At 50.5% G+C, this 17874-nt stretch overlaps 1 protein-coding gene across 9 annotated transcripts in view; it reads right to left on the reverse strand.

Annotated features, from left to right (window-relative positions):
* TASOR2 (transcription activation suppressor family member 2) overlaps positions 1-17874 on the reverse strand; it is a 62096-nt gene that overhangs the window by 20795 nt on the left and 23427 nt on the right. For 7 of the 9 annotated variants that reach the window (XR_005104651.1, XM_037390447.1, XM_037390443.1 and 4 more), the window contains 8 exons: positions 15058-15861; positions 13235-13471; positions 10574-11498; positions 8957-9491; positions 3985-7575; positions 3007-3132; positions 2318-2471; positions 1202-1304 (listed from right to left, as the gene is read on the reverse strand). Coding sequence is in view for 8 of the 9 variants with exons in the window: in XM_037390447.1 (XP_037246344.1) it covers positions 1202-1304; positions 2318-2471; positions 3007-3132; positions 3985-7575; positions 8957-9491; positions 10574-11498; positions 13235-13471; positions 15058-15861 (6475 nt within the window). In the remaining variant the exon portion in view is untranslated. The remainder of the gene's footprint in view (positions 1-1201; positions 1305-2317; positions 2472-3006; positions 3133-3984; positions 7576-8956; positions 9492-10573; positions 11499-13234; positions 13472-15057; positions 15862-17874) is intronic. The other 2 variants (XM_037390446.1, XM_037390448.1) reach the window with 2 other exon arrangements.

A 17874-nucleotide genomic window follows, 5' to 3' on the forward strand; every position in this document is an offset into this window, starting at 1 on the left:
AGCATGCACTGATGAGGCTGAGTCCTCATCTCACAGACTACACTGAAATACCCAGCCCCAAGCTTCTGCGACACCTCACTGCTTGAGGACTGAAAAACAGGTCTTCAGAACGATTACTTTGTGCTATCATCTCCATAAAGGCCAAGTGTGAAGAGGACCTGAGTTTTCTCCCCATTTTTTGTAGCATTTGCTGCTCAGACAGAACAGACCGGTTTCTCCTTTGTTCACAGGTCATTCCTAGAAAGCCGTCCCTCCTGGCCCGTGGCTGGCACTAACAAAGGCAGCTTGCCCAAAAAAACCCTCCCTCTCTGAGTTGATAAACCCAGGACATTTAAACGGTTAGTATTTGCCATCTCACTTCTCTTTTTCAAATGGCATCACTTAAATACGCATTGTTGCAAATAACCTAAAATAAGTAGCAAACAGCAACAGGAGAAGTTCTGCTTTTCCCAGCTGGGTTTAATTTTAGGCACTCCCCACAATACCCTGGTTCTTCCCCACACTACAAACTCACAGCTCCTTATCACTCCCCCATATCCCACACGTGATGGGACAGAAAAAGAGAACAAAGAGATGGTGGAGTAGAGGCCCAGGAAAGTACCCCGAGCTCCCACTGCGTGCAGGAGCTGGGGTGAGCTGGTGGGAAGGAGCTCAGTTTGCAGAGGCAGCTTTTGGAGCGTGCAGCCCCTCAAACAAAATTTGTGCTTTTCCTCAAGGCCCTTGCAGGCTGTAACACTCAGAGGGCATCTCTGCCAAAGAGAGAGGAGAACTGCCTTATGGAGACACAGCGGGGTGCAAGAAGTAGCTAGCTGCCAGAGCTCTGCTTCAGCCAGGATCACATGCAAGACACAGTGTTTCAGGCCATCTGATCCTGTCCAGGTCCCACATCCTGCTGCTCCATCTCATATAGGTATAAAAAAGATCTATCACACTTAACTTGCTAGCGCTCAAATGCTGACCTCCAGCAATGCTGACCTCCAGCAATTCCAGACTTGAGGCACATGGTCTGTCACTGATAAGAAAAGTTCTTATTTAAACAAAAATCTTCAAATTGATCTTGCAAGAGGCCAAAACCCAACCAGAAGCACCTAACTCGCCCCCTGTCCCTGCACTGAATGGGACACCACAGTACCACAGTGGGTATATCCTTGCTGTGGTGATGACAGCAGGGATGAGGGAGCTGCCACCGCAGAGCTGTTACCTGACATCTCTGAGCTTCTTGCTCTCCTTGTAGTGAAGGAGCCACTTCCACCTCCCGCTTCTGTTCAGCTTCTCTAGCACCTTCATCATCTCCTTCAGCTGGGCTGGGGAGACAGCAAGAGCCAGAGGGTAACCAAGAGTGGAAGGAGTGCCTGGGGGGCTCTGGCCCAACCCCTGCCTAAAGTTGGGCCACCTGAGGTTGCTCAGGGCTTTGCTTAGGTGAGGTTTGAGTATCTCCAAGGATCATAGAATGGGTTGGGTTGGGTTACCTTAAAGACCATATGCTCCCAACCCCCCTGCCATGGGCAGGGACACCTTCCACCAGCCCAGGTTGCTCCCAGCCCCGTCCAACCTGGCCTTGAGCACCCCCAGGGATGGGGCACCCACAGCTGCTCTGGGCAGCCTCTGCCACTGCCTTGTCAACTTCACAGTAAAGAATTTCTTCCTTAGATCTAATCTAAATTTACCCTCTTTTAGTTTAAAACCATTCTCCACTATCCTATCACTTGTAAAAAGTCTGTCCCCATCTTTCTTACAAGCCCCTTTAGGTACTGGAAGGCCGCTCTAAGGTCTCCCTGGAGCCTTCTCTTCTCCAGGCTGGACAGCCCCACCTCTCTCAGCCCGTCTGTGAGGCTCGCAACCTGGGTTGTGAGAAACTGGGATCTTGTCCTGGCATTCGAACACACTTGCCGTGAATTTTTTCCCCCTATTATCTAAAAGGATAAGCCCAAATTGTCCCTGTCACCTCTTGTCCCATCACTGCATATCTCCAGGAGTGTGGTTCAGTTTTTTCTGCCGCTTCCCATTAGGAAGCTGAAGACAGCAACAAGGTTTACCCTCTGTCTTTCCTTCTCCAGGCTAAATGTCCTCGTACAACCCCTGCTCCAGCCTCTGACCATCTCGGTGGCCCCTATCACACAAGATGTTTTGGGGAGCCCTGACTTGGACCCACTATCCAGATGGGGTCTACAAATGTCAAATACAGGGGAAAGAATTTTCCCCACTTAAAGGAGGGGCAGAGGACACCAACAACAAGGTTTTGGAAGGTGTCAGTGGACAAGGTTGGGAGCTGACACTGTATGCTCGCATCCAAGCAAGAGGCCACAAAGAGACTCACCCAGTGTTACCATTTCCAACATCTCGTCGTCTGACACCATGAAGCCACCAGTATGAAACAGCTCCTGGTATGTGTGACCTGTTATATCTTCGGGGCTGTCCACTCCAGCAAACACCACATTTGGACAGTGCTTTAGCTTCAGCAAACATGGGACCTGCGCAAGGCAGAGGTGGTTTTGTGCATGCAGCCGCATTTCAATAGCATTTGCACTTCTCTGCATCCACTCCTGGGAGGCCCAGGGAGCCCACCCCATCCTCTCCCTGCATCACCCCAACACTCGTGTCTCCACAGCCCAACCCCAAAGCCATGGATGGCAATATGGGGAGCTACAGGCAGCTCAGTCTGCTGCAGTGTTCACTGGAGCTCATGAGCCAAAGCCTGGCTGAACTGCTTTCTTACACAAGATGAGCCCAACCTGACTCCCTTGAGCTGGCCTACTCGAAGTGACGTTATTCAGCGACCAAAAACGGAGACAGAAGTAGAATTGGCAAGCTTCATGTTTTTGAAATACTTAACAGCTCTTCATGAAGCACTGTTCTTTCAGTGGAGAGAACTGTGTATTTGCAGAGACTGACAATTAAATCTGCGACTATATATAGTGTAAAATTAAAAAAACCAAAACTTTTAAAATGGATTCCAGTATTAACATATAATGCTGGTAGGAAAAAAAGGACAGACTCAGGCCTTACATTGTGGATGTGTGAGGAAATGTCCTCATTCCTGATGACAATGAGCAGCATGTCAGCGTCCAGGCATTTCGCTTCGCAGAAACTCAGAGGTTCAATCTCCACGCGGCCGTGTTTCTTCAACAAGGTCTGAAACAGAAATTGTGTAAAAAGGTTTGTATGGAGAGTATCTTCACAACAGTGGTGCCACACTCCGGGCACATACGTGCCTGGGGACAAGGAGAGAGGAACAAGACAACGAACCCAACCAGGCACCCCGGTGTCAAAGGCACCGCGTGCTCCAGGCTGAGGCTCCAGCCAGCCACGCAGGAAGCAGCCATTTACCTTTGTCGGCAAAAATCTTTTAGAAAACTACCTTGAGCATCTCACTGTACCATGTATCGGGCTTCTTTGCTATCTCAGAGCAGAAAATCTTCCTGTGTAATCACCCTCCCTGAGTTTCCAACCCTATTATGAGAGCTCAAGCAAAAGCCACGTTGCAGGGGTTGAGTTTGGGCTGCTCTTGCATGAACTCTGATCTGTTTTGGCGGGGGGAATGTTCAAGTGGTAGAACAACAAAAAAAAGCCTCAAGTTGCACCAGGGGAGGTTTAGATTGGATATTAGGAAAAACTGCTTCACCAAAAAGTTTGTCAAGCACTGGAACAGGCTGCCCAGGGAGATGGTGGAGTCACCATCCCTGGGGTATTTAATGGATGTGTAGATGTGGCACTTACGGACATGGTTTAGCGGTGGGCTTGGCAGGGCTGGTTTAACGGTTGGTCTCAACGATCTTAAAGGCTTTTTCCAACCTAAATGACTCTACAGTTCTAATTTCTGGTGGTGAGAGCCGAGATGAAACGGGAGACGTGGCTCCTGGCTTAAGGGAACCAAATGCCATCTGTGTTGGGTTGAGCAAGCTTGCCCTGTGCCTCCTCCTGCTGCCCTCAGCTCTCACACCAGGGCCACCCATCCCTGTCCAGGCCAGTGGGACTGGCTGTTACCTTCACTCTTGCGAAGAAAGGGTCCTTGCCCGTCTCCACCAAGTAGAACATGCTGGTGTGGCTGCAGGCCTCCTTGGCCACGCTGCGCAGGTGGAAACGCAGCGCGCTGCACAGGTCTGCGATCATCTCCTTGAAGGCAGCCATCCTCCCGGGGAGGGATGTGCAGGTCCAGTCACCCGCAGCCTCCATGTGCACCGGGACCGGCCCTCTGCCCTTGCTTCCTGCATCAGCCCTGCTCAGCATCACCTTGTTGAACTCGGCGTACTTGTCAAGGATGACGGCGATTTCCCCCTCCGAGTCCTTTAGCTTATTAGCATATTTGAGCTTGCTAAGGTGGGAAAGAGCCGCATGGCCCTGGCTCATGGTTTGGGATCTCGCCTTGCTCCTCTCATTGCAGAAGGTATCCTGCCACGGGGTACATGGGTCCCCATGCCAGCCACTTCGCCGGTGCTGGCCGAGCCCGCTCGGCCATGTGTCCGAGGGCAGGACAGTCACCTGCAAAGGGCTCCTGCTCCGCGGGGAGAGCGAGACGGGAGCTTCTTGCACAGGCAATGTCTCAGACATCACCCGGGGAGAAAAGTCTTTTGGAAAGATGCTTTTGGAGGTAGAAAAGGGTGGTTTCCCACTCCTTAGGATTTGTTTTAGCTTATAATGGAAACGGAGACACTCCATGTCCAAAGTGTGCTGGGTAATTTCCTCAAAACCTCTCCAAGTGTCCATCAGTGACCCTAACAAATGAGACTGCCCCGCACAGTGGCTGCGCCTCGACGGCTGCAAATTTCCCATCCTCTCCTGGCACTTTTTGGTGACCACAAAGTTCTGGTAGTCCTTGACAATCCCCTGGCTGTCCCTAATATTGACATACAGTGGAACGTGCCCGCTGCTGGTTTCCCCCCGGCTGATCGGCCAGCTGCGCTCAGCCTGTGAGCAGGCCCCCTCCACACCCAGCGAGCCCCAGTCCCCGCTGTGCCCCTCTGTGCGCACCGAGCTCGTGGAGGAGGAGTCGCAGTTAGTCCTTGTGCCTGCAGCATCCACAGATCTCGTGCCGTAGGAACCCCTGGCTGTAAGAAGGGACTGTGAAGTCCCCCCAGAGTACTCCTGGTCTGAGTCACTGGAGGAAGTCTCAAACAGATCTTCAAAGGTCAAGCCCGTGTGTCTGTCTTTGCTGGGGAACTGCTTTGCCCTTGGCAGCACGTCTGAAATATCCTCAGCATCACTAAGGCTTTCTCCAGAGAGACACCTGTGTGCATGTAATGGCAACACCGGCAAGGAAGGAGTGGGGATTTCTCCTCCCACTTCCATGTTGGCATGGTGCAGATCAGCAAATGTGTCGGATCTCTCAGCCTCATGCTCACCCTGGTTGCACACAGACTGAGGCTCACACAGCGGCATGAGCGACTCCCCTGCTGAAAAAGATGCAGGACTGGCAAGAGTAATGCTGCTTCCTCCTCCCAAATCCTCAGGCAGGATGGGTTCCTTCTCGTGGCTCCCTACTACATCTGCTGCATGGCCCCCAGGGCTGGCACACCTAGGGCAGGTGTCCACGCAGCAGAACCATGCGGCACCATCTGGAGCCGGACTTGTGCCAGGAGAGAGCATCTTGGAGTGCACATCAAGGACTGAGTCTGGCTCAGCACCGTGCAGATCTGCCTTGTGACCATGCAGAGGAGATGGAGGCATTGATTCCGGGTCATCTGACACAAGTACATCCGCAGAGGAGCTCCCCGCTAGTTCTGCATAGCACAGACCCATGTCTCTTTTCACCTCTTCTGCACATCGGGGCTTTAAGGAGCTGTCTGGGCTCTCAGCAGCCACGATCACCTCTGCAGCATCTACTTGCTTGCAGGACTTTCTGTGCTGGCACAGGACTGCCCCCCCCTCACTTTGCTCTAACAAACTGGGGGGGGTGTCTGTGTCTCCGCCATGGGGGAGAGGGTCCTGCTGGCAGGGAGAAGGAGGACCTGAGCCTGCATGGGCAGGTGGGAGCCGGCTGTCTGGGGAGCTCTGCTGCCAGCTGGGGTGATCCTTCCTGACAGACATCCCTTCTGTCACCAAGGAGGAAGGCTCTAATTCCAGGAGGTGATGAAGAGAGGTCTCTGGCTCCTGCAGTGTGTTAGCCACCATCACTATGTTCATTTTGTCACTCCCAGGGGACTTCTCTGCACCAAGGCACACATCATCATCACTCTCCCCAGCTTCAGAGTCACCTACTAAGGCTGTACAGTTGAAAACAAAGCCCTGGCCATCACCTGCTCCCAAGGACTCATCCAGCACATCTGTGCAGTTGGCAGAAGGGCCACTAAGCTGGTTTTCCACCGAAATGTTGTTCTCTTCTTGGTTTGATTCACTAGTGCTCAGCGAAGTGAGGTCAGCATAAATGTCACATCCATACCTTTGGGAAGGGCACCTGCTCCCTCCCAGATTGCTCTGTGATGGAGACTGGATGCTTGCCATGGCCTCCTGGTCCTCTGGGGCAGCCTCAGGATCTGTTGCTCCATCAAGAGATGTCAGGCAGACAGAACTGGAGTCAGGAGACAAAGTTAGTGACAATCCCTGGCTGCACGGTGACTCGAGGCCAGCTGTGCTGGCAGCTTTGCTCCCAGCAAGTGCCCACCTTTCTGCAGAGGGCGCACAATCCTTGTCTTTCTGCTCCAAGCCAACCCTCAGAGCCTCTCCAGCAGGTCCCAAGTTGCCTGTAATGCTGTCTGGCTGTGCCCCACAGACAAGGCTCGGATCAGATGGTAACGGCAGCATCAACCTGCTGTCACAGGGTGACCCCACATCGGCTGGACTGGCTGGGTGTGCCAAACCAACACTGTTCGTTTCTGCATCTGGGGTGTCCAGAGCCTCCCAGGGTTCTTGCAACATGTCCAAGCTTGGTGCCACCTCAACAGAAAGGCCTTGAGGGCCAGTCCCAGTCCCATCTGATAGTACTGGTGTTGATCTGCCTGGGCAGGGGGACACTAAGGTGGTGGGGCTGGGCACAGGGCCCTCTCCAGGAACACCAAAGTCCTTTGGACATGTCAAATTCACTGGCTTCTCTTCACTGTGTTCGTGCTCCATGTCAGCATCACCATTTTCAGAAAATGACAAATCAAAAGGCCCCAGGACTGCTCTTTCATATTGAGGGTCATCTTTCTCTTTTTTTTCCTCCTCCATCTCTTCCTCCTCTATTTCTGAATGTCCGAAGGGGTCTTGTGATTTCCTCTCTTCCCCACTGGTTCCATCAAGGTTTGCACTTTCGGGACTTGCTTCTAAGGGCACTGAATCACAGGTACGTTGCGGTCTGTCACTGGTGGCCCAGCTGGAGTCCTCAACCTCTGTACAATGCTCAGCACCTCCCATGCTCTCTCTGTCCTCAGAAGGGCTGAGGTCACCACCTGACCCTGCTGCCCACCCGCTCTCCTGTTGCTGTCCATGTCCATGTCGCACACACGGGGCAACTCTCCAGGGAGCTGTACAGGAATTCAGAGCTTGGCTGCAAGGGTTTTCCTTGTCCAGTGCAGCTGGGGGCTCGCTGGCATTGCCAAGCTCATCGGAAGGGCTGGGGGCTATCACTACATCTGGCAGTTCCTCCTTGGGCTGCTCCACCTGAAACAACACAGTTCAGACGTTAAAGGGAGGCAAATGCAGGAGCTGACACCCCCATGCAGGAGGACAGAGATGTTTTAAATGCTCAGACTTTGCAAGTACGACCACTCCAACAGTTTGTCTCTAAATTAAGTCCAGGTTGAATTCTTACCCCATGTGAGCCACTACCATCGCCACGCTGCAGCCAGCAAGCAGAGTCCCACAGACAGCTGCGGGAAGGTTTTGAAACTTTCTACCTTTTTTACACCATGAAATGGCTTAAAAACAGGCCAAACTGTGCAGAAGCCATCAACCAGTGCTGATGGATGTATATATGTAGCAGCACCCTCTTAAGCCTTACCCTTACTTGAGTTTATCTGTCCAAGCAAGCTATATGGACACTATGGACAGCAATCCCATACTTCCTGCCAAAACTTTGTGCCTGCGCCACAGCACTGAACCCAGGTGGTAAAAAAACACTGAAATATTTTTTCCTTCGTGAAAGACAGTTGCAGCCCTATGGCAGCTGCCCATTTGTTCAGAGTGGAAGTTTGAAAGGAATTATTTTAGTTCAAAAATTCAGGCTTGAAAAATGTCAGCAGACACCCATGTTTTATATTTACCCAAGTACCTCTGCTTCTGACCATCCACAGACCATAGAAACTGTAAAAATTAATTTAGAAAACCCTACCCAAAATGGAATGTTAACTAACTTCACCAGAGGGGCAAGGGAAACGTTGCAAAGCCCTGCACTGCCATCTGTGTGGGGGAACCCTCTCCAAGCCAGCAAACCTCCACCCTCCCAAAGCAACAGAGGAAAGGCTGTGCCATGTCCCCCAACACGCCTGGGCTGGTGCAACCATGGGCAGGCAAATGCAGCTGCCTATACGAGACAGGCAGGGTTTTGAGTCCTGGTTTGGAGTATTTGCTGTTCCTCTTCGCCCTTAGTCAAGTGCAGGTCTGAGACCTCATCAAAGCTCACACAGCTTGCAGCTGAAACCAGGAACAAATGCCGAGCTCAACACTTCAGTTGCTCTAGTTCTTTTGAATTCTGCCTCCTTGGAGAGCATCCATGTCAAGGCCCTGCTCCCTTGGACAGAGATAGATACAGCTCATGCCAGAGCCCAGGGATGCCTGCTCAGTCCAAGAGGACATCCAAACCCAGACTGAGGCCGGAAAGCTTCTTTTTTATGGCACCTCTGAGCACGTCTGCATGGCAGTCATTTGGGGCAGCTAAATGCTGGGGGATGTTTCTCTGTCCTGCTTTGGCGACCCCACTACCTGGCTCTAAGAAAGCCCTCAAGCATGTCTGCTCCACTCCTCTCAGAAGATCCTACTCCTGTAAGTGCAAAATGCATTGTGTGCCCTGGAGACATATACCACCCAAACCCCAAGCTCTTACCGCAGCGATGGTGGAGACATCATGCATATGCTCTTCGGAAGCAGCCGCTGGCTGCCTGCCGTTCACAGCCAGGCTCTCATCAGCATGTTCAGCAAGGGAAAGGTGCTCAGAACAGCTTGTGGAGGAAGGCTCCTCCTCCCCACAGGGCAGCTCCCCTGAAGAAGATGATACTGTACTATCAACAACACCGGGAGTCTCATCAGCATCAGTCTGAGAGTCTGCAGGGCTCTCCTCTGGGTGGAACGGTCCCTGGTAATGTGTGCTGTGATCCACAGAGCTGCTGGGAGTCTGGTCAGGGTCTGACCGAGAGTCTGCAGGGCATGTCTCCAACCCAAAACAGTCTTCACCATCATCACTCAGCTCAAGAAAGTCCCCAGTGCTATTTATTGAGACATACTTCTCAGGGTTGCTGTGCTCCACTACCTTCCTCGTGCTGCTCAGGAATTTGCTGGGTTTGCTGTAGAAGAGAGCCACCCACATATGAAGTATCAGCTTCATCTCTTCCACATCATCGGGCAGATCAGGGTCCCAGGGCCTGGAAGAGAAAACAAACACTGCCTGAAACGTCTTCATCCTCCCCCCACAGTTGACTAGCACAAGGTAAATCCCCACAGTGCTAAGCCCCAGTGCAGGGGGCTGCAAATGTCCAGCTGCAGTCACAGATCGCTTGATGCAGTTTCCAGCTTGTTACAAAAAAGAGAAAGTCATAGCTATGAAGGAGGACTTGGGTTCATGGCTTTAGGTACCAATTCTAGCTGCAAAGCCACAGGAATCGTAAAATTATAAAATGGTTTAAGTTGGAAGGACCTTAAAGATCTTCTAGTTCCAACCCCCTGCCAGGGGCAGGGACACCTTCCACTAGACGAGGTTGCTCCAAGCCCCATCCAGCCTGGCCTTGAGCACTTCCAGGGATGGGGCAGCCACAGCTTCTCTGGGCAGCCTGTGCCAGTGCCTCGCCACCCTCACAGTAAAACATTTCTTCATAATGTTTAATCTAAATCTACCCTCTTTTAGTTTAAAACCATTCCCCCTCAGCCTATTGCTACAGGTCCTACTGGAAAGTCTGTCCCCATCTTTCTTACAAGCCCCTTTAGGTACTGGAAGGCCGCTCTAAGGTCTGCCTGGAGCCTTCTCTTCTCCAGGCTGAGTAGCCCCAACTCTCTCTGCCTGTTGTCCTAGGAGAGGTGCTCCAGCCCTCTGACCGTCTTTGTGGCCTCCTCTGGACTTGCTCCAACAGGGCCACGTCTTTCCTGCGCTGGGGACCCCAGAGCAGATGCAGTACTGCAGGTGAGGCCTCACCAGAGTGGAGCAGAGCAGGAGCATCACCTCTCTCAACCTGGCCACGCTGCTTTTGGTGCAGCCCAGGATACAACTGGCTTGCTGGGCTGTGAGTGCACATTGCTAACTCACATCCAATTTGTCATCCACCAGTATCCCCAAGTCCTTCTCCACAGGGCAGATACGCCAGCTTTAACACAGAACTTGGCACCTCAGCATGAGGAAAAAGGCAATTATCATGCAAATCAAAGCAAAAAAGTGCACAGAAAGCCCCTTCCAAAAGTGCTCCAGAGGTCCAGCAAGAGATGTCTCTGCAGATGGCCTTCCAGACTGACTTACCCATGCAGGGCACGGATGACTGTTTTCTCCAGGGCATCGTTGGTGTACCTGCTGTCCAAATTGAAGAGATACTCTGCCTCCCAATGGCACATCACCTTCACAGACTCACCACAGATGTTCACTGTGTGGGACTTAGCGAAGTCCTCCTTCAGCCTGGGGGACAGCAGGCTGCTCCTGCGCCTCATCGCCACGGCCTCAAAGGGCCGCTGCGGGTGGCTGCTGTTCTGCTGGTGGCAGAAAGGCAGGACTTTCCCAACCAGGGGACCAGCTCGGGTGTTCCTGGTACCGTTTCTAGAGGGTGCTGGTCCAGGGTAGGGGGCACCTCTGGGATACATGTGTTTCTTTGAATGCTCAGGCATCTGCGAGGCGTACGAGTGCTCAGCAGAGATGAAGGAGTGCTTGTTTACGTCAGCAGCTTCTTGAGTGTCTCTGGGAGGCAACACATCAGGTTTTGTGGGGCTGGGGCTTGTATTGTTGCTCTTGCTGAAAATCCCAGGGCTTTTCTCCCTGGGAATAGAGGCCAAATCATTTAAGTCTACTTTTTCAGCAGGAGGAAGCTTCTGGTTCAGTGATGCTTTGCTAGGAGAGGTGGCTCCCTTTGCAAGCTTGTCTACCCTGTGGTATTCATGGTCGGAAGCAACACGCAAGGATTTGTGCTTGCGATGACTCTGCTGCTCTTTTGCAGAATGTCTGGTGGGGCTGCAGGACACAGCAATCATCCCACTGTCCCTGGGGATAAATGAAGGGATACAAGAACCCAGAGCCAGATCAGCCAGCAAGTTCAAGGCATGGGACTCGTAGTCATTCCCCTTCAGATCAAAAACGAGATCAACCCCGCCTGGGCAAGTCTCACTCATTTGGCTATCTGGTCCGTGGCATTGGGAAGACACTGTGCTTGGGACGACAGAGAAAGGCTGCTTCAACTCTGTGTGAGAAAAACAAAGTCAGAGAACAAACAAAGGCCACACAGCTCTGCCTTGCGAAGGGGACCAAAGCAGGCTTTCAGTTTGGCAGGAAAAAGCATCTTTCCAACATGGAATTTGCACACTTAAAAACCAAAAAGCATCTCCATGGTCATGCAGACCACGGCTATTACAAAACAATCCAGAGCTGGGAATCTAAGCAACTTCAGGAAGGGGGTTTATCCTCAGAAATAAAATGCACAGAATCCAGAGTGAATAAAATTTCCCTTGGCCTCTGTGCACAGGGTAATTCGGCCACTTAAATAGAACCTGAGATATTTCAGGTGTTTCCTTTATCTTTTTTTTATTTTGCTTTAAATTTTCTTCTAGTTTCAGTATTTGCAATCTTCACAGATAAACCCTGTGCTATGCTTTCAATAATTCACAGTTAAAAAACCTCCAAAACTCTAAAACGCAGAGAAAAACCACCCTGCCCTCATGCTTCCCACTGCACACCCTCTCTAGAGCATAACCTGCCCCTGAGCTGTACCTCAGAGCACACGCAGAAACCTGGGGGCTCTCAAAGGCAGCCAGAGCACAGCAAATAAGTGTTCATTTAGTTTTCAGCATTAAAAATGCCCCTCACCATGGCTCAAGGCCCATGTTCGTAAAAACAGTATGAAGTCATTAAATAAGGTTAATGCCTTCTACTAAAAACCAGCATAAAAATCTCTCTTCAAGTAAAACCTTATTAAATCACATCTGTGCTAAAGTCCTATGTGTTACATTTAATTTCCTTGAGAACTGCACAGTAAGACATACAAATTGAGTATTTCTTACTGCTAAACACTCTTACTTTACATTTTTGGCAGACCCTGGCATTCAGCAGGACCGATCTGACACCCTGCCCGTGTGAGAGCACAGGCCAGATCTGCTCCAGGAACCCCGTGTGGCAAGGGCAACAAGAGGTGGTGTTTGATACACAGACACTGCTGATAAGTGCCACGTTTCAGGAACACGTGGCAATAAAAGACCAAGAAGAATGGATAAACTAAGCAGAGGTGGCTAAACCAGTCTTCAAAGCCTCCACCTCCCCTGGGAAAGGGAAAAAGACAGACCACAGACAGATCCAAAAAAGACATCAAAGTGCGAGTGTGAGAAAACACAACAAATTAACAGAAAATGACTCTTCTGTTCCATCATTTATTTTGGCACCGTAATACTGGTTCTCAGTTTAACAGCAGGCTCACAGCCAGCACCTACAGACACTACACGCAGGGGCTGTCCATGCTGCCTCTTAAATCCACTGCAGAGGCTGCAACAATTTGACTCTTTTTAAAATGACCAAATTTACAACTTAATCAACTAAAAATCTAGGCAGATGCTGGCTATGAGCAGAGGTTATAACACACTGTCCATGAGCTGCCTCAACGCAGTTTCAGAGTTCAGCAGTTAAAAATCAGGCTTTTTAAACTACCTGAGCAGTTTGCCAAGGATGCAAACAGAAGGCTTAGGAAAGGACTCAGAAGAGACCCTGTAATGGTGATTTGCACATTCACCTTTATCTTTTACACTACTATGCATAACTGGGTGCCTGCAGGCTGTGGGGCAGCAGCACCCAGACCCTCAGCACTAAACGCTGGAAGGCCCTTTGTCTGCTGCCAAACGTGCTGTTACTATCATCTGGTCGTGACCTGACCATGATGTTTGATGCCCCGGCTTTTAAAGGAAAGATTTCCACAGGGAACAGCACTCTTACCACTTTCTGCTTGCTTTTTGGCTTGAGGTTTCGATGGGTTGTTAGCCACACTTTTTAGAATCTTACTTTTCATTGGCTTCATGATGGTTTCAGCAATAGGAACCTTTTTCCTCTCTGGGTTCTTCAGTGTCTTTGGCCTCTTTGTTTCCAAGCCAGGATCGTCAGGAACTGAGGTTTCCTTCTGAACAGGTTCAGACTGTGTTTTGTGCACAAATTCTGCAGACAGGACCTCTGCACCTGGGACAAGGAAAAGGGAGGGCGTATCTTTTGGTTTGAGGCATATTCAGATAAAAAGGAGTAATTGCAAAATATGCAGTTAAGGAATGTGGAAGGACTGCTTTAGAAATGATTGGCAGCAGCAGAACAATCTTCAATAACTTGATTTATGCATCTGATCTTTCAAATGGGTTTGCTGCTGATCAGTAAGCAGTTATTAAAAATCAAGCATCACTTCTTAAGCTCATTAAAAGCCTACTATCTTGACACAGAATAGGTGTTCTCCAGGGCTAAGTCACACTAATTCCTGCCTGTCACACTTGCACCCTGAGGGTACTTATTTACCTCTCCCAGAAGCACACAAGAACCTCTCCCAGATCCACCGGCAATGCCACCCAGGAGCGAGTCAATGTGCCCTAGGACAGAGCTTGATGGACTGCGAATCAGAGCTGACTTCAGCTCACATCCAGCAGACGCCATGCCACCCCCTGTATGCACGACAGACCATTCCCGCAGCTGCTGCCGCTACCTGTGATGTGTGCAAATGCAAGGGGAGGTCACCGAGTACGACACTAACTCTGCAGTCCAGTGGTCCTTTAGATGTTTTTGGCCACCTTTCAACACCAAGGTTGAGATTCATCTCTATCCACTTTGACTGTCTCTACAAATTAGGTGGAGGCTCAGGCTGGCTCAGGACAGGCTTAGCCTATCCTCGGCAGCAAGACAGGAGCCTTCAGAGGACAGCTTATGCCACTGAGACACCTTGCATGAGCAGCTCAGGCCAGCTGGTGAAAGGGCTGGAAGGAACATCCTAGGAGGAGCAGATAAGGACTCTGGGTTTGTCTAGTTTGGAGAAAAGGAGGCTTAGGGGCAACCTCACTGCTCCCTACAGCTTCCTGAGGAAGGGACATGGAGAGGGAGGTGCTGATCTCTTCTGTCTGGGATTCAGTCATAGTTTTGGATGCCCCATCCCTGGAAGTGTTTAAGGTCAGGTTGGGTGGAGCTTTGAGCAACCTGCTCTAGCGGAAGGTGTCCCTGCCCCTGGCAGGGGTTTGGAAATACATGGTCTTTAAGGTCCCTTCCAACCCATTCTATGATTCTATGATATCAGCTTTCAGCAGAGTAGGTTGGGTAGGATTAGTCCCAGACTTCTAGTTTCCTCAAGGTCACAGCAAGAAAGTTGACTCTCAGGGAGCCACAACATGACTATGCAGGGTGGCTGGTTATCTACACAGCCTGTAATGAGCATGGCTTTGGCAACTGCTCCTTCCCTGAGCCATCGACAGCCTGCAGACAAAGGATGCAATAACTGTGACCTGGCTGATGTCCCTGTGCAGTCACCCCTAAGCAAAGGAAGGCAACAGCATGCACCACTGCACCAAGTTTCAGGCATCTTCACCAAAATCCCTTGTCATCGCCCTGGGCTACCTCCCAGGTTGAACAAGAGACATCACCACAGACCTATTTGGATGCTCTCAGGAGGTGTCTGCTTGCTCTGGGCACCTGGGGTGGTGGTGAGGGAACATGGCTCCTAGTGAACCCTGAATATCCCAGCTGGATACTCCAGAGAAGCAGGAGGAAGTTAGTCCTGTTTATACAACACTTACCTCTTTTCCTTCTGTGTGGAAACTGCAAATTAGCTAATTTAAGCATGGGCTCATTGGAACTGGCCACAAACCCTGGCTTTTTAGGAAAAGAGAAAGCAATATTGATTTTTTTCTTCTTGGTTGCCTTTCTGTTCCTGCCACTGTCCCCGATAGGATGCATTTGCATCTTGAGGGGAGACCACTTCTTCCTGGTGCTGGTGACAACAGCTCGGTTGGATTTCCTCCTGCTCTGCTGAACCCATAGCTTGCTTGCTGAGTTGACATCTTTTACGGGCGCTTCACCACTCTGGTCCAGCCCCACTGCGGGCTTTGGGTTTTCACTTTTTATTTCTGCTGCTGTGTTGGGAGGAATAGGGTCCAGTGGCACAGCTGAAGAGAAGTCCACTTTACAATCAGCCTCTGAATTGGAGCAAAGAGACTGAACAGCACCCGTCAAACACTCTAAGGCAGCTGACATTTCCAGAGTATAGCTGCTGGGATCAGAGAGATAATGCTGCAGCTGGGAGAAGGACTGCTCTGAATGGTTTTTGAAGGGATTAGTACATTCATCCTCAGTTGGTGAGAGGAGAGAAGAAAAAGGAACTTTGCTGTTTCGGCCAGCGGTGGGCTGTGTATTTTGATCGAGCTTTGCATATTCCTGTAAATGCTGTTTGATACGTATGCTGGTACTGACTGAGTCCCCCCATGAAGAAATGGTGGTTTTCTGTAAGGCATAGCGAAGCCCAGGCAAAACTGAAGCTATTTTTAATGAGAAGTCACTATCATCACTGTCTTCCCTTTCATCTCCTGGATCGTGCTTTTCAACTGCGAAAGGAAAATAATAGAAATTTTACTTATAATAAAAAAGGATTCAATTTCCCAAATCACCTCACTGTTACATGCAAAGGGAACATGAAAGCTATGAAAAAGCCCCAGAAGTCAGTCTACAAAAAGCTAGCCCTAGAGCGATGTCCTGTTTTGATGGATGCTTGTAACTGCTGAAGGTAAAAAAGAATTGCATGTGGGAGTCAAAAGTGGATTAAACTAAGATGAAAGACTGCTGCTCTGCAGGAAATTACAGGGTGAGATCGCACACATAGTGGCCTAAGTCCCTTCACTCCAGCAGTTCTGGCCAAATCCAATATTTAGGACAGCCAGGGCTCTGAAATTACATGGGTTTTCTTGTTTCTTTTTAAATCTGTATAAATGTAGGGTTGTCTGTGCAGGGTGTTTAGACTAGCACCATTTTCAGATCACTTGTGTTGTTTATGTCCTGTTCACATGCAACTGCCAGCAGCTCCGTATATACCAGCCATGGGTGGACGCACTTCACATGAAGATACCACATTAGTGCTCTAGAGTGGGATGGGGAACACAGCCTTCTCCAAGCAGACCTAGGGACCGTATAAACAAAGAAAACGAACCCTTGGGTAATTTTCTAAAGCTGGAGGACTGATCCTACTGAAAACAGATGGTACTTCTCATTTCATCAGGACTAACACCCTACCATGTACAGCACACAGTATCATAAAAGTTTAGCTCCCAATAGGGATCAATATGAATAAGTCCCAAGGCTCGAGGGTGCCCACCCTCACAGATGTCACCATAGAAGTAGGCTCTGCTTGGTACGGCAGTGTCCCTTCAGTGTCCACAAAATGCCTGGACAGCCGGTGTGATATGCAGAGCCTGTTGGATGAGCTCCCCTTCTGCCCCAGCCAGACTTATCCAGCTTCATCTGCTGCAAACCAGCAGTCTGATGACATTGGCGCTTTGCACCCATGGGCTTGGCCCATCTGTGTGTTACGATCCGACTCTAAGGTTTCTTTTGGTTGCAGGGCCAGGCTGACAACTCCAGTGCCCTTCCCCATCACGCCTCTTCCCAGCAAGGCAAAAGCATTTCTCTTCCCCTCCCAGATGTGCGATTTCATCGCCTATTGGCATGGCTTGCACTGGCAATGCTGGTCCTTGTTACTGGCACGCCCAGGCATCCCTGCAAGCTGGCTCCCAGCTGCCTGCCTCAGGAACGCTGCGGCACATCTGCACAGTGGGCTTGTTACGCCTGTCCTACATTCCTCCCAGTGGCTGTCTGGACAGGAAAGGAACAGATTCAGAGGATGCTTGTTTCAAAACGCGAAACATTATTCATGTTTTGAGTTGGAGCTGAGTGACTTCAAATGCGTCTGTCCTTCACCCTCCTCTTCTCTTTGCATCTCCCTTGCACCCCTGTCATCTTCGGTGACTGTCTCTTTTCAACCCCAAACCCCTGCACAGCTCTGCTTATCTTCACAGAAAGGAGAAGTCCTGAAGGAAAAAGGGGGTTATAATGCCATCAGGAAGAGGTCTTGGACCCAGGGGACTGTCAGGGCTGGCTGGGGCTGCTGCTGCTGCTTGCGTAAGCATAATGGGACAGCACGTGCAAGGAGTCCTGCTGGCACCAGAGGGGAAACATCTGGAAGCCATCAACATTCAGATCACAACACATAACAACACTGAGCGTTTACTCAACGTTATCCTCTGCCCCGCCTCTTTGCTTTGCCACCAGCTGCTCTGTGGCTGCCCAGGCTTCACCACCTCTTTAGCACGGCCACCAGCCACAGGCAATGTATGCTACAGCCCCAAACCTTCCTACCAACTGGCTGCTTGCTCCTTAAGCCTGGTGCCCACTCCTGACTCCACCACCTTCCTCCACAATAACCCTCTTCAAGATAAAGACCTCCTCGACCTGTTCCCTCCCCCTGCCTACAGTGCTCACAGTCAGCTTTTCAGGAATAGATCTCCCTGCTTTGGAGGGTATTATCTGCCTGTTGAGGGGCTGGTCAGCAAGAGCTCAGTATCTGT

The sequence above is a fragment of the Falco rusticolus genome, chromosome 5, assembly GCF_015220075.1.
Source record: "Falco rusticolus isolate bFalRus1 chromosome 5, bFalRus1.pri, whole genome shotgun sequence".
Classification (NCBI taxonomy): domain Eukaryota; kingdom Metazoa; phylum Chordata; class Aves; order Falconiformes; family Falconidae; genus Falco; species Falco rusticolus.